The sequence below is a fragment of the Thyridium curvatum genome (genome assembly GCF_004353045.1).
Source record: "Thyridium curvatum strain D216 chromosome Unknown NODE_2_length_892811_cov_85.036431, whole genome shotgun sequence".
NCBI lineage: Eukaryota > Fungi > Ascomycota > Sordariomycetes > Thyridiales > Thyridiaceae > Thyridium > Thyridium curvatum.
The window spans coordinates 517,295-532,281 of record NW_022156757.1 but is presented as its reverse complement, the minus strand read 5'-3'; the positions used below and the strand labels follow the sequence as shown (position 1 = coordinate 532,281).

Genomic DNA, 14,987 nt, shown 5'->3' with positions numbered 1-14,987 from the left:
TGTTGTGGTGAGGCGGCTGAACTGAGAGAATACCGCCGGTCGCCGGAGTCTACTCATCGACAATCTGGTGAGGATCGCATATATTGTTTGAACATCAATTGTATATCGAGATTGCCGTGCTTTGTCGGATTATCTTACGAACCGCTTGGACCGGACATCGTGTGATGTACGCATGTTAACTTTTAAGGTTTGGCTGGATGGTTGGATGGATGGTTGTCACTTTCTTTTGGCAGTTGGCGCTAACAATGCTGGTTTCGAGTCTGCATCCAAGCCTTGAGTCTAGTGTTGATGGGACGCACTGTGCCCTCACCCCCAAGTTCTCAAGCTCACACGTGGCTCAGTGCCGCTCTGCAGTGGAGAACAGTCGAGAAACCACTGTGCGAAACCCCGGCCCACTACACCGTGCATGACCTCACACACTGAACCTGCCATTCGTGATAAGCATTGTTTCATGATAGATTGTGGTGACCTCGACCGGCATCTTCCGCACGATATTCATCCTAAGACCATTGAGGGATAATCACCAGCTCATTTGTTCCCAGCTGTCTACCGTTGTTCACGCAGCGACACCGGACAAGCGGGTGGGTGTTGGCCATCGCTCGCCCTTGGGTAGGAATGGGGTTCTGCATGTGTTGCTTGGACTGAAATTGTCGGACGGCACCCCGGGATACGAAAAGGCACTTGGGGGGACACTTCACTTCCTCAGCTAGATCGTATCACACAAACATGAGCGATCTCCAAAGGAAGTGGGCCAAGGCAAGAATGAGCGCCATGGCTAACGAGAGCTTCAACGAGCTCGACGAGGTTGAGGAGAACGGCACGCTCCCAGAGCTGCCTGAGTTTACAGACGATGACTCTTCATCGGCGTCGTCGGCGTCATCTACAGGGACCGTCGTTCCTTCACCCAGTCGTAACCTGTTTGCGAGACCGCAGGGGTAAGTAGAACGCTCTTCTTCACCTACACAGGCGCCTCTCACCCGGAGCAGGACTGGCCAACACTAACACCCATTTCTTGAAGAGCGCCAAGGGGCCGGACATTAGAGCCCATACCCTGGACGACATACTTTGAAAGAGAATTGTTTCTCAAGCCAGAGGACAAACCCGGCACCACCTACCACGCATACCTGACCTCCCCGGTCGACAAGGGCCCCCTGTTCGTCATGCACCACGGCGCCGGGTCCTCGGGCCTCACCTTCGCCGTCCTGAGCACCGAGCTCCGCAAGCGCCTGCCCTCCGCCGGCATCCTCTCCCCCGACGCCCGCGGCCACGGCTCCACCACCACCCCGGACGACAGCCACCCCGGCGGGACCTCCTCCTCCTCCTCCCCGGACCTCAGCCTCGCCACCCTCTCCGCCGACCTCCTCGCCGTCATCAGGCTCACCCAGGCCGAGATGCGCTGGCCCAAGCTGCCCCCCATCATCCTCGTGGGCCACTCCCTCGGCGGCGCCGTCGTCACCGACCTCGCCAGCTCGGGCCTGTTGGGCGGCGCCCTGCTCGGCTACGCCGTGCTCGACGTTGTCGAGGGCTCGGCCATCGACGCCCTGCAGAGCATGCACACCTACCTGTCCACCCGCCCCGCCGGGTTCGCCACCCTCCAGGCCGGCATCGACTGGCACGTGCGCTCGCGCACCATCCGCAACTCGCTGTCAGCGCGCACCAGCGTGCCGGGCCTGCTGGTGGATGCCGCGGCGGCGGCGGCGGAGGTCGCGCAGGACGGCGGCGGGACGATGGATGGGACTACCACTACCACTACCACCACCACCAGCAGTACTGCTGCCGGCGGAGCAGCGGCCGTCGCCGCGAACCGCAGGTGGAAGTGGCGGACGGACCTCGCGGCCACGCAGCCCTTCTGGGAGGGCTGGTTCGTCGGCCTGAGCAAGAAGTTTCTCGGGGCCCGGGGCGGGAAGCTGCTGCTGCTCGCGGGGACGGACAGGCTCGACACAGAGCTGACGATCGGGCAGATGCAAGGTGCGTTTCTTCGTTGGGGGCGAGAAAATCAGGAGTCTCGATTCAAAAGAGGTTTCAAAGACTGACATGATTGCATTGTCGCGAGAGACAAAACAGGCAAATATGCGCTGCAGGTCTTCCCTGAGGCGGGCCACTTCATCCACGAGGACCTGCCGGAGAAGACGGCCATGACGCTCGTCGACTTCTACCGCCGCAACGACCGCAGCGCGTTGGTCCTGCCCCCCAAGGTGTCGGAGATGCTGGCGCAGGGCAAGAAGATCTGATGCGGAGCCGAGTGGCACGAGAAAAAAGCAGAGAGGGTATAGTTTGATGACCTTTGCTTATGCAGAGAAGTGATTATTTATGAGCAAGCCTATGAAAGCTTTCGCGTAGAGGTATAATATAACCTTCAGACGTGTCAGAGCACGAGCGACGAGGCAAATGATATTCTACAGATTAAGGAAACATGGACTCATGATGTTTCCCCTTACCCCCTGTTCTTCAATGTTCTAATAGTATGAATTTCAACCGCTTTTGCCCTCCCGAGATGCATGATCCCTTTTGTAAGATCCCTTTTATTTATAACGCCAGCAAATGCATCACCATGCCACAGACGTGGCCAACAGTGTCTTACATGGACAGCGCCACTTCTGGCACACTCTGAGACTGCGCCTGCGCAGCCGCCTTCTCCACGGCAGCGGCGACACTCGATACTTTCTGCTTCTGACTCGGCTCCTCCGCATTCAGCGCAGCGTCCTTGGCACTCCTCTTCTTGCTGACGGGAGTAGTATCTTTGGTGACCTGCCCGGGCTCGATCCCCTGCCGGAGATCCGCCTCGATCGCCTGCTCGCGGATCGCGCCCTCGAGCCCAAAGATGTCGCACATGCGCGTGAAGCTGCGGCTCTTGTTGACCAGCCTGTACTCGGGCGCCTTGCCGGGCACCATCTGCGCCAGCAGGTACTTTGTGTTGCCGAAGCGGTTGCCGACCTCCATGGCGAAGCGGAGGTAGTGCTCGACGACCTCGGCCCAGGGGGCCAGGCCGCCGAGCTCCCGGGGGCGGAAGCAGCTCGAGTTGGTCTCGGCGGCCGTGGCGATCATGGCGCCGTCGACGCCGTACTCGTCAACGAGCCGCAGCGCCTGGTCCCGGTCCTCGACGTCGCCGTTCATGAGGCACGCGACGCCGGCCTCGCGGCACACGCCGGCGACCATGCGCAGCTGGCCGCGGATCGCGCGCTGGCGGGGCCGCATGGGCGTGGTGCGGCAGTGCACCGTGAGCCCCGCGATGCCCGTGGCCACGAGCCGGCGCACGAGCGCCTCGGTCTCGGCGGCGGTCTCGAGCAGGCGGATCTTGACGCTGACGCCGACGTCGAACCGCTCGGCGACGAGGGCGTCGAGGATGGAGACGAGGCGGTCCGGCTCGCGGAGCAGCGCGGCGCCCATGCCCGCGTGCGTGCTGAAGGGCTTGGGGCAGCCCGCGTTGACGTCGATGCCCGCGACGTCCGCGGCCACGATGCGCGCGGCCGCGACGGCGCGCTCCGGGTCCGAGGTGCCGAGCTGGAAGATGAGGCGGCCGGCCTCGCGCCGGGGGTCCATGCGGTATATGACGTTCTCCTTGGCGTCGGGCGCCGGGTTGGGCGTCGCGGGCCGCGTCCACTCGATGCATTGTGTAAGGGGGTTGACGCGGCGGGTGGTCCCGATCATGGCCCGATCGACTGTTTCCGGGCCTGTAATGATTGCGCGGTTTTTCGTGAGCTTTACTTGTCCTCTTTCGGATGTTTTGACAGAGTCACATACCCCATACAAGGTCGGCGCCGTAGTGCAGGGCGAGGAGGCGCGAGGGCAGTTCGCCAGACCGAACCATGGGCGCAAGCACGATCTTGCCCCGGTAGTCAACCCCGCGAGGGGGGATAGGAACCTTCTTGACCGTCTCCGACGTCATGATGGACCTGAAGAGGCGACCAAGCATGTCATTTGTGAAAGTAGTGAGATGCGTTGCCTGACCGTGGGGATAATACACTCGAGGCTGGCTGAGTCAACTCATGGCAAGTTTCTTGAAGATATTGAATTTGGCTCTATGCATCAATCACCGGGGGTCTTATCGCTTATCGATAAGATAAGGACCAAACATTTTACATGTTATTGATGTGAGTAATTTCCTCGCCGAGTTGGAAGGGAACATATTCCCCGGAGAATGATTTGCAGAACATATCTATGCAACTAGAGTTTTGTCACAGTGAATCTGACTGTAGAGCCTTGCATCACTAAGATTCATTGTCCCTCATTCATGGTTGTTCAACCAGATGTCAAGGGGACTCCTGATCAGCGTCGGCGCCCTCAATTCTCGGGCGGAGGGGTTCGGAGGTCTCCCGGAGAACATTGAAGGGACAATGCACACGTTCAATAACAAAGCAATTAAGCACTTGTACATGGCCAGGTTCTCCTCCAATCATACAAAGCAACGGTGCAGCGGACAAAATCGCAAGCGGAAGACGATGCAGATTCCAATGCAACCCTAGAGCGGCAGGACAAATCGACCACTCATCTTTGCGAGGCCAACTAAAGAGCAACGGCAAACGCCTTGATTCACAGATCGGTTGAAACAGCTAACAGCCCACCTCATGCGGATTCTCTCTCGAGGAAACATCGGCCGGCTGAATTCCGCGACACGGGACACAGGAGGCGCGGGCTAAGCAATTGACTGGATCACACGAGATATCTTATCGCGTCGGTGCTGGGGGGGGGAAGCGGAGCAGCCAAGGGACAACAAGCGCACCCAAGATGCTGGATCCCCATGATGGATGGTAAGCGACCTGGTCCCGAGGACGATCCTCATGGAGAGGCCACCCATGATGAACACGTTTGAGACGAGCGATAGACAGCCCGGAGACCCTTCAATCAAGAGTCCCCGAGGGATTCGCAGCAAGGAACGGTGACGACCCCCTTGGCTGAGCCTTTTTCCAGGACCCCAATCCCTTTCTAAAAAGAGTAACGAATTCAGGGTCCTCTGTAAACCCGAGCCAAGTGGGCCAGGAGTCGTACAAGTAGAGGAGGGAGGCATCTTCATCTTGCTTCATCTCGAGATGCTGTACTAAAACGCACCTCCTTTGGCGCTATGGAGACGTTGTCAGCTCCGATCTGGGAGCTAGTAAGGCTAGTTTTCTCCGAAAAGGCCGCCGTTTCCACATCTCCATTTCCAAAGCGAAAGGAAAGGCAAAGCCATGTGAAAAGAACTGAAAAGCGGATAAACTACCACGACTCCCTAGCAACAGGGGACGTGTGTCTTTGTGCGTCTGAGCGCGCCCACGCCGTTCGCGCTTCTGTCCCGTACAAGCCAGGCGAGACATCGGCAGAACCGAGAAGAGAGAACCACTGATCAACCTGACAGCGCCCCATAAGACTACCGTTAGGTGGTATTCTCCTCGGTACGCGGGTCTGAGATCTGGTGCTTGGCTTTCTCTTTTAGGCGATTTGAAACGTGAGAACCAGGAAATCCACAAAGGCTGACCTGGCTCGCCTGGCAGGAAGGCTTGGAAAGGGCGGCTCAGCCAGCTGATACGTGATCCTCGCTGAACCCCATTGACGCAGATCTGTCGTTAAGAGGGCATATCGACCCTTTGACCTACCTGATTTGCCCAAGTTAGTCCAAGAGCCACAATGCTTGACCTGACCAAGCTCGACAAGTACACATCGCATCTGCAGGACGATTTTGCCCGTGGAATGAGGGGGATGGAATGGTATCAGGCGCAAAAATACACAAACACATGCCTTGAGATGGGCTCCCCGCGCTGTTAGTTACTCCGTACAAAGAACGACCTTGTCATGCTTGGAGGGCTGAAGAAGATTCAACCAAGCCGACAGAGTAGTAAGCTGAGAAAGTTCAAATGCAGACACGCCTTGCTCCCATCTGTGCGCTGGCCAAGCTGCTGGCCGCATTGATCGAGTTCGCGCGCTCAGCGAGGTGACAAGTGACAGCCTCCAAGATTCCAAGATGCGCTGCCTCCCTTCATGTGAGGAGGAGGGAGGCCAGAGGTACCGGTACTTTCTAGCGGTGGAGCCATTCGGCTGCTAGTGGCTCGTCTGTGGTATGGTGGGGAGCACAAGAGCCATACAGCGCACAGCATCCAAAGCAAATCTCGAAATTGGGACCCGCCCTAGACACTCCATAGGGACTGACGTCAGTGGCGTACGGGTGGGTCGGCAACTGACAGGAAGGGGACCCGTGGTGTGGAATGGAGGCGTGCCTGTTCCCGCCAGTGAGGAAACTCGAAACATGAGACGGGAGTCAAAAGGGGGGAGGAAACGAAGTGTGCGCCTGGCGACCCGCCGAACGCATTGTTGATGTTCCTGGATTTCGTCCTCTTGTCGATCTCAGTGACGAGAGTTGAGAATAGCGTCAAAAGGATCACGCTTTGGGACAGCACCCGGCATCACACAGTCTTGCTTTGCGGACCGAGTTCGAAGAAACGAGATTCGACCGTGCCGATCGTCTGGCACCGAGGCACCTTTCCGCCCTACGGATGAGGCGACAGTGCTGGGGCTTTGGCTCCCTCCAGTGCTTGTAAGGGACCACTTGCAACGCCATGTGCCATCATGGTCGCACTGGAACCGGGGCTCGATTCGCGGGACGCTCTAGGGTCTAGCGGCGGTTCACCAGAGCGCAGGACTGGTGAATCGTGATGGCTCTGCCTCCTGAATCATATCCTGACGTTTGCAGGGCCTGGTAAGAACACGTCGTGACTGGTCCACGGCGACAAAGGCGGAAAAGGGCAGTTTGGTAATAATGCGTACCAAAGGAGCAGTAGTGCGCGCCACTTCCGTCGGCGGCACGCTTGATGCTCTGTGCATCTTGGATTAGCATCAGCATCAACAGTCCTTTGCGTTGCTGCTGCCCACATCGCCAGAAACGTCCAGCAGTTCGGTCTCCTCGTGGCATCTCAAAGGCAGAGCCTTCAATTGCCCCGATTCGGGGAGAGTCAAAAGTAGCAGTACTCACACCGTGCTCCTGATCTGAGGTGGCATCGGCCCCACAAACGACAAAACGCTCGTACTTGCGTACCTCCTCAACAGAACGGGGCGGGCTACTGTAATCACATTCGTAGCCTGCACCCCATCCCCATCTGACTGGCCCAAGATTGGATCGTGGCAGCGAGCCAAGCACTGCAAGCGGGAAGCCAAATCCTCGTAATTGTGGTCTGTCGGTTCATGTGTGGCACGCCTAAATCGCATTTGGCCAGTAGGTCGCCGCATTGCGAGAGGACGCTTTTGTCGGGCGACCCACGATCGATGGGGTTGGACCGATAACTATTTTTTCCCTTCTCTCTCTCTCCTTGCCGTAACGGAGAGGCCGTCCTAGCCGGCAGCAGGTACTTCTTCAGGAGCGAGGAGAGTCCAGTCGCGTAGCACATCAATGACCCACGTGTAGGCGGCGACGACTCCGCGGTATCGAAATATTTGCCACGCAGCCCATCTAGAACAGCGAGGGAGACGAGGGAGATGAGGAGGATGCCATTCTGAAATGCATGTTTCCTCAAGCCACTGCTGTATCAGACACTCAATAGGGCATGGCGGCTGCAATTTAGCTCCAAAACCAGGCACCTGTCGTGTTGCCATTGCGGGATTAGGAGCCAGCCGACCTCGCGAACTTTGCTTCGTTGGGCAGCGCGCGAAGAGGCTAGCCCGTGGCTCAAATGAACATACTGCAGAAAAAAGAAATAACTGAGGGTGCGTGTGTACGGTCTAGTCCGCCCTGATGAACTGATGGTGTCGTGAACAGGCTCGTTTTTTTGATTGATGGAGCGCTCTAGGGCTTGCCAGTATGGCGGCCGGGCGGGCGATGGTAGTATCGAAGGTGGCGAGCGATCTAGTGCTATGTTTCGCTGCCTGCTATCCGGAGAGGGTGGTAGCACTTGAAGCCGCTGGTGGGGAGTGGTGACCCATGTGGGTAGGCAGGGTATGGATTGGCTCCAGTGCTGCATGCGGTGCGCGCTGTGGTCTCTGCTGCGGTCTCTCTCTCCGTATGGATGGATTGGCTCGCCCTCGAGCTAGGCATGTGCGGGATGTACTGTACCTTCTCTCCCTCGCTGCGTACTCCCGCGCCTCTCGAAAGGAGAGACATGACGGACCGGGGGACACCCAGTCTGCTGCCAGTGACACCCAGCCAGACAAGCAATGCGAGGGAGCAGCTGTCCAGTGAAGCCAGTCTCGCTCGCTCTCCCCCATCTCCATTTTGATCCATCTCCATCCCATCCCATCCACCCATCCATCTGCAATCAACCTTCCCCACCCTCGCACCGGGTGTCCCTTGTCTCGTCAGTCTACTACCATATTTGCCCTACTTGCCTTATTTCCCTTTCCTCTCCTATTGCCGCATATTCGCAGACCGTCTGCCTCGAGACACATCATCACCGTTTACCACCCAAAGGTCTCCTTGCGAACGGGCCGTGGTTTTTTGCTCGCCTTGCCTTGTAGAAAGAGAGGCTCAACTCCGTCACTACGAGGACACAGCTGGTACGGTACTTGCCTCCCTCTCCCTGCCCTTCGCACCCTCCTCGTCTGCCTTTCGACACTACCTACCCGTTCACCACTGCTTTCCGTTCTGTATTATTGCTCGTCGACGCGCTCCACCAAAAGGAGATTCGGCTTCCATCTGCCCTCGACAGCCGACACACGACGTCTCTCCTTTAGCGAGACAATACCGAACCCTTTATCTCGTTCATACTTGCTCGCCCTCTGGCTTTGTGCCCCTCGACATAGCCGTTCTGCCTTGCCTTACCCTTGCCGATGTATCGCACCGTCACCAGATGAACACAGCCGCCTCTTGCTGCAATACATGTCCTCTGACCTTGTGACAAAACAGTTCGACGACAGCTCCGACTGAACTTACCGCCGATGCAACCTTTTTGAATAGATTGGCCATTTTTTGTCCCATCTCACGATCCTTGCTTGCGAACGCCGCATTGGACGGCAGAGAACTCACGAGTTCTCGAGTCGACAATGGCCGACGCTTCCACTTACGCAGCCGTCGCTGCTGTCGTCAAATCCCTGGCGGCTGAGCCCAATGCCGCCGCGCGAAGCCAGCACATCAAGCTTCCAGGCACCGAGACCGCCGAGAAACAGGCATTGGAGCGCGAGCTCGCCGCTCTGTTCGTAAGAGTGCAGCACCTAGAGACGCGGGCGAATGCTGCCAATGGCGCCAACTTCCCAGATACGCCCAATGAGACGGCCGATTCCCTCTTTGGCGACGACACTGCTTCTTCTCCCTCCAGTACTGGACGGGCTTCTACCAAATCCAGGGCTTCCGTGATCCCCATCAAGAACGGCCTCATCGACGAGAGGGCCCTCAAGATCCACCCGTTGACTGACGAGGCTCTCGAGGGACTTCGTGAGCATGTCGACGACCAATCCAAACTTCTGGATAGCCAGCGCCAAGAGCTTGCTGGTGTTAACGCGCAGCTACTCGAGCAGAAACAATTGCAAGAAAGAGCTCTCGCTATAATGGAGCAAGAGCGCGTTGCGACGCTGGAGCGCGAGTTGTGGAAGCACCAAAAGGCAAATGAGGCCTTCCAAAAAGCCCTCCGAGAAATCGGCGAAATTATCACGGCTGTCGCTCGCGGTGACCTTTCCAAGAAGGTGCGGATGAACTCAGTAGAGATGGACCCGGAGATCACCACTTTCAAGCGCACCATCAACACCATGATGGACCAGCTCCAGGTCTTCTCCAGTGAGGTGTCCCGCGTCGCTCGTGAAGTCGGTACCGAGGGTATGCTTGGTGGGCAGGCTCGCATCGAAGGTGTCGATGGAACCTGGAAGGAATTGACTGACAACGGCAAGTTATCGTTGGATCTCTCAACATAGTCTGTATGCTGACAAGTCTGAACAGTCAACGTGATGGCACAGAATCTTACGGATCAAGGTATGCAGACCCCCACTCTGGTTTTCTCCAGGTCTTGATAACTAGAACTAACGGATCCATGTTTTGTAGTGCGAGAGATTGCTTCCGTCACAACCGCCGTCGCCCACGGCGATCTTACCAAGAAGATCGAGCGCCCTGCGAGGGGTGAGATTCTCCAATTACAGCAGACCATCAATACCATGGTGGACCAGTTGCGCACATTTGCTTCTGAAGTCACCCGTGTCGCCAGAGATGTCGGCACCAAAGGTATCCTCGGTGGACAAGCCGATGTCGAGGGTGTCAAAGGAATGTGGAACGAGCTCACAGTGAACGTCAACGCCATGGCGAACAATTTGACGACACAAGTGCGAGACATCATCACAGTCACTACAGCTGTCGCCAAAGGTGACCTGACGCAAAAAGTCCAAGCAGACTGCCGCGGCGAAATCTTTGAGCTCAAGAACACGATAAATTCCATGGTGGATCAGCTGCAGCAGTTTGCCCGCGAAGTCACCAAGATTGCCAGGGAGGTCGGAACCGAGGGTCGCCTTGGTGGCCAGGCCACTGTACACGATGTTCAAGGCACCTGGCGAGATCTCACCGAGAACGTCAACGGTATGGCCATGAACTTGACCACCCAAGTGCGTGAAATCGCCGAGGTCACGACGGCTGTCGCCAGAGGTGACCTCACCAAGAAGATCGGGGCCGAGGTCAGAGGCGAGATTCTGGACTTGAAGAATACTATCAACACCATGGTGGATCGCCTTGGAACCTTCGCTTTCGAGGTCAGCAAGGTTGCTCGGGAGGTCGGCACTGACGGTACGCTTGGAGGCCAAGCGCAAGTCGACAACGTGGAGGGCAAGTGGAAGGACCTCACAGAAAACGTCAACACGATGGCCGGCAATCTCACATCTCAAGTGCGCGGTATATCTAATGTCACCCAAGCCATCGCCAACGGTGACATGAGTCGGAAAATCGACGTTGAAGCCAAGGGCGAGATACTCATTCTCAAGGAGACCATCAACAACATGGTGGACCGTCTGTCTATCTTCTGCAACGAAGTGCAAAGAGTCGCCAAGGACGTCGGTGTCGACGGCATCATGGGCGGCCAGGCAGATGTCGCTGGACTGAAGGGGCGCTGGAAGGAGATTACGACAGACGTCAACACCATGGCGAACAATCTCACTGCCCAAGTGCGCGCTTTCGGAGACATCACCAATGCCGCTACGGACGGTGACTTTACCAAACTCGTCGAGGTCGAGGCTTCTGGCGAGATGGACGAGCTGAAAAAGAAGATCAATCTCATGGTGTACAACCTCCGAGACAGTATCCAAAGGAATACCCAGGCGAGGGAGGCTGCCGAGCTGGCCAACAAGACAAAGTCTGAATTCCTGGCCAACATGTCTCACGAGATTCGTACTCCTATGAACGGTATCATCGGTATGACGCAGTTGACGCTGGATACCGACCTTACCCAGTACCAACGCGAGATGCTCAACATTGTCAACAACCTCGCCAACAGTCTGCTCACCATCATCGACGACATTCTGGATCTTTCCAAGATTGAGGCTAGGAGAATGGTTATCGAAGAGATCCCGTACACGCTGCGAGGAACCGTCTTCAATGCCCTCAAGACGCTGGCGGTAAAGGCCAACGAGAAGTTCCTGGATCTTACGTACCGCGTTGACAGCTCGGTTCCCGATCATGTCATTGGTGATTCCTTCAGGCTGCGCCAGATTATCCTCAACCTCGTCGGCAATGCTATCAAGTTCACTGAGCACGGAGTCGTCAGCCTTACCATTCAGAAGGCCAACCAAAGGCAGTGCCGTAAGGACGAGTACGCCATCGAGTTTGTCGTTTCCGACACGGGTATAGGCATTCCGGCCGACAAGCTCGACCTGATTTTCGACACATTCCAGCAGGCCGACGGCTCGATGACGCGCAAGTTTGGCGGCACGGGTCTTGGTCTGTCCATCTCGAAGCGCCTCGTCAACCTGATGGGTGGTGACGTCTGGGTTAAGAGCGAGTACGGCAAAGGCAGCAGCTTCTTCTTCACCTGCATTGTCCGGCTGGCAGATGGAGAGATCAGTCTGATCTCGAAGCAGCTCACTCCCTATAAGGGTCACCAAGTCCTGTTCATCGACAAGGGCAAGACCGGCCACGGTGTTGAGATTCAGTCGATGCTGCGTGGCTTGGGACTGGTGCCCTTCGTTGTCGATTCTGAGCACAACCCGACTCTGGCTCGGGAGCGCGCCAAGGGCTCGCCTCCTTACGATGTGATCATTGTGGATTCGATCGACACCGCGCGGAGGCTCAGGTCGATCGATGACTTTAAGTATCTCCCTATCGTTCTGTTGGCACCCGTCGTACACGTCAACCTGAAGTCCTGTCTCGATCTGGGCATCACGTCTTACATGACAACTCCCTGCAAGCTTATCGATCTTGGCAACGGCATGGTCCCTGCTCTGGAGAACCGGGCTACCCCCTCATTAGCCGATAACACCAAGTCATTCGACATCCTCCTTGCCGAAGACAACACGGTCAACCAACGACTAGCTGTCAAGATTCTTGAGAAATACCACCATGTGGTGACGGTTGTCGGGAATGGCCTAGAGGCCGTTGAGGCTATCAAGAAGAGGAAGTTTGATGTTATTTTGATGGACGTGCAGATGCCCATCATGGTATGTTTCTCCCCTACCATTCTCTCCATGCCTCAAATACGATTGCTAACTATGTTAAAGGGAGGCTTCGAGGCTACAGCCAAGATCCGCGAATACGAGCGAAGCTTGGGTACCCAGAGGACGCCAATCATCGCGCTCACGGCACACGCCATGATGGGTGACCGCGAGAGGTGTCTCCAGGGCCAGATGGACGAGTATCTGTCGAAGCCCCTGCAGCAGAACCACCTCATCCAGACTATCCTCAAATGCGCTACTCTGGGCGGCACCCTACTTGAGAAGAATCGCGAGCGCGAGCTGCAGAGACAGGTTGAACAAAAGGGCGGGCCTAAGTCGCCCGACGGACACGTCACGACTCTGCGTCCGCCTATTGGCCGTGCTACTACCACCGCCGAGTCTTTGTCTGGTGGGATGGAGAGTCCTGCCCTTGTCACGGCTGATGAGGAGGACCCGATCCAGAGGGCACGTAGCAGCCTTTCCGAACCCTCGCAATAAAATCACTGACCTTGGGGCCCTCTCGCGGGCCTTTTGTAGCTTCTTCGAGCTCACAGCAGTTGATACATATCACAACAAGATACCCTACCTCCTTTTTAGAGTCATGACTCTACCATTAAACTAGCCAGAGGAGTTCATTCAACGATGACGACTTTTGCATCGATCGAACACCTACAAACGATGGGGACATGAGTGCACTTCGAGATATGGTGCATAAAGAGAGACGGTCTTCAGCTTGCAGTTTCTTGGGGGCATTTTCAACTTTGGCGTTTTGACATGGCTTCTTTATTTCCACTGTTTTCCTCACGCTCTGGGTTGGATCGGATGCATCAAGTCTGCTGATTCCTGTCTCTTTTTCCATGGCTGCTGTTCGTTCGCTGTCACACCTTCGGATTTTCTTGCCATTGAATGGATCAGGATTACGGGACTGGAATGGGAGTAGCAAAGTCCTGTTTGCCTTTCTTACTGTCGTTTCTATATAATGTTGTTTTTATTTTTTCTTGCATGGGACGCTGGCGAAGGGCCTGGGGGGGTTGTGGGTTGAAGCCTTGTTTCGACATCGTACGCAGTCACTGTTTCAGTGGTGGCATCTGGGGGAAGCTCTTAGGCTGGGAAACCCGCCCTTGTCTCTCAAGTTTTTGATTTCATTAAGGGGATGTACTTCTTGGTTCCCCGATTCGACGAATGAGAACCCCATTTTCCCTGTTCCAATGCTGTCTGTCTGTCTGTCTGTCTGTCCATCTTCTTGGTCCATATCTGTCCGTGTGTTCGGTCCCCCGGTTTACCTGGTTTTATGCGCTTTTCCCGTTCAACCTTGGTTTCCTTGCTCCGTGTGACTGCGTGCAATGCGTTTGAGCGGGAACAGGAGACTGTGTTGGGGTCTCTACATCTGGGCATATATATACACGCGTGGTACTGCAAAGAAGAAGCGTTATCTTGGGGCAATATTTCTCCTCTATGAAAATAAACAAGTAACCTGAAGGAACCTTGACCTCTGTCACGTCAATTTTGCTGGAGGCGACCCTTTGCAGTAGTGCCCGATACCAGAGGTTCAAAGGCAACGGCCATGGTCTGAACCGCCCATAGCCTTGCCTTTCTCCTCTCTTCGAACCCCAGTTTCTTGACGCTGGGCCAAAAGACACGGGTTGATTGTCCCATGGTTGCGGATGTCATGTTCGACACGATCAGGAAGGACATGGGGCAGAATCGTTCGATCAGAAAGAAGTGCCTGCGAATCAAGTAGTAGTTTCAGACGCAACGACTAGGTAGGCAAGACAAGACAAGAAAGGGGGACGGATTCAGTTGTCCGTCCCGTCCATCGGATGGCCGCTTGCATGGTTCCTATGCGATGCATTGCATGCATGGCATTCCTGCGGTCCAAAGCCTTTCTTCTCTCGAGGTGCATAATGTGTTTACCTACCTACCTAGGTAGCTTTGTGGCCCGGAGCACCTGCTCCTACCTATATAACCCGCCCTTGGATATAGTTGCTGTGACTTGGAACTCAAGTCAGCCGCCCAGAAAGGCCCAGCCGAATCGGTCTAGAACCCCGGGGCAGCCGCCAGTGACGGCAGCCCCGCCCATTCCTTTGTTGTGCAGATCGGGCGGCGCGGCGCGGCCGTAGGGCGGCCAGTCAAAGCAGAAAGAAGGAAGAATAAGAATGATTACCTGGAAAAGAAGCAAATACCATGTGGCGTTCTAACCTTCTAGCCCTCCCCAACATAACATAACACACACGCCCCCCCCCCTCTCTAGGCCGTAGCATTAGTTAGTAGTGGGCCTGAGAGGGAGAGACTACACGACCCTTGACTTGACTCGAAGCAAGCCATCAGAATGGATTCTTGACATGCTGGGGAAAAAGAAAAGGAAAAAGACCCTTTCCCATCTTGTGCAAGGGGCAGGGAGGAAGGGAGTGATCAAGACACAATCAAGGCAAATCTCAGGGTTCTAGCATTTCCCCGTCCAGACTCCTTAGTCA

The 14,987-nt window shown here is 56.0% G+C and overlaps 3 protein-coding genes across 3 annotated transcripts; 2 read left to right on the top strand and 1 right to left on the bottom strand.

The window, feature by feature from the left end:
- Positions 1-726: 726 nt before the first annotated feature.
- E0L32_000568 (uncharacterized protein) lies at positions 727-2,231 on the top strand (the record flags this gene model as incomplete). Its single annotated transcript, XM_031140235.1, has 3 exons — positions 727-935; positions 1,019-1,968; positions 2,065-2,231. 3 exons carry the CDS (start codon positions 727-729, stop codon positions 2,229-2,231), a joined length of 1,326 nt encoding a protein of 441 aa, XP_030995885.1.
- Positions 2,232-2,577: 346 nt separating this feature from the next.
- Positions 2,578-3,913, bottom strand: E0L32_000567 (uncharacterized protein; the record flags this gene model as incomplete). The annotated part of the gene is made up of 2 exons (XM_031140223.1): positions 2,578-3,671; positions 3,742-3,913. 2 exons carry the CDS (start codon positions 3,911-3,913, stop codon positions 2,578-2,580), a joined length of 1,266 nt encoding a protein of 421 aa, XP_030995884.1.
- A 5,027-nt stretch (positions 3,914-8,940) lies between these two features.
- Positions 8,941-13,011, top strand: E0L32_000566 (uncharacterized protein; the record flags this gene model as incomplete). The annotated part of the gene is made up of 4 exons (XM_031140213.1): positions 8,941-9,706; positions 9,827-9,859; positions 9,929-12,519; positions 12,580-13,011. The coding sequence occupies 4 exons, from the start codon at positions 8,941-8,943 to the stop codon at positions 13,009-13,011; spliced, it is 3,822 nt and encodes a 1,273-aa protein (XP_030995883.1).
- Between the last annotated feature and the right edge of the window lie 1,976 nt (positions 13,012-14,987).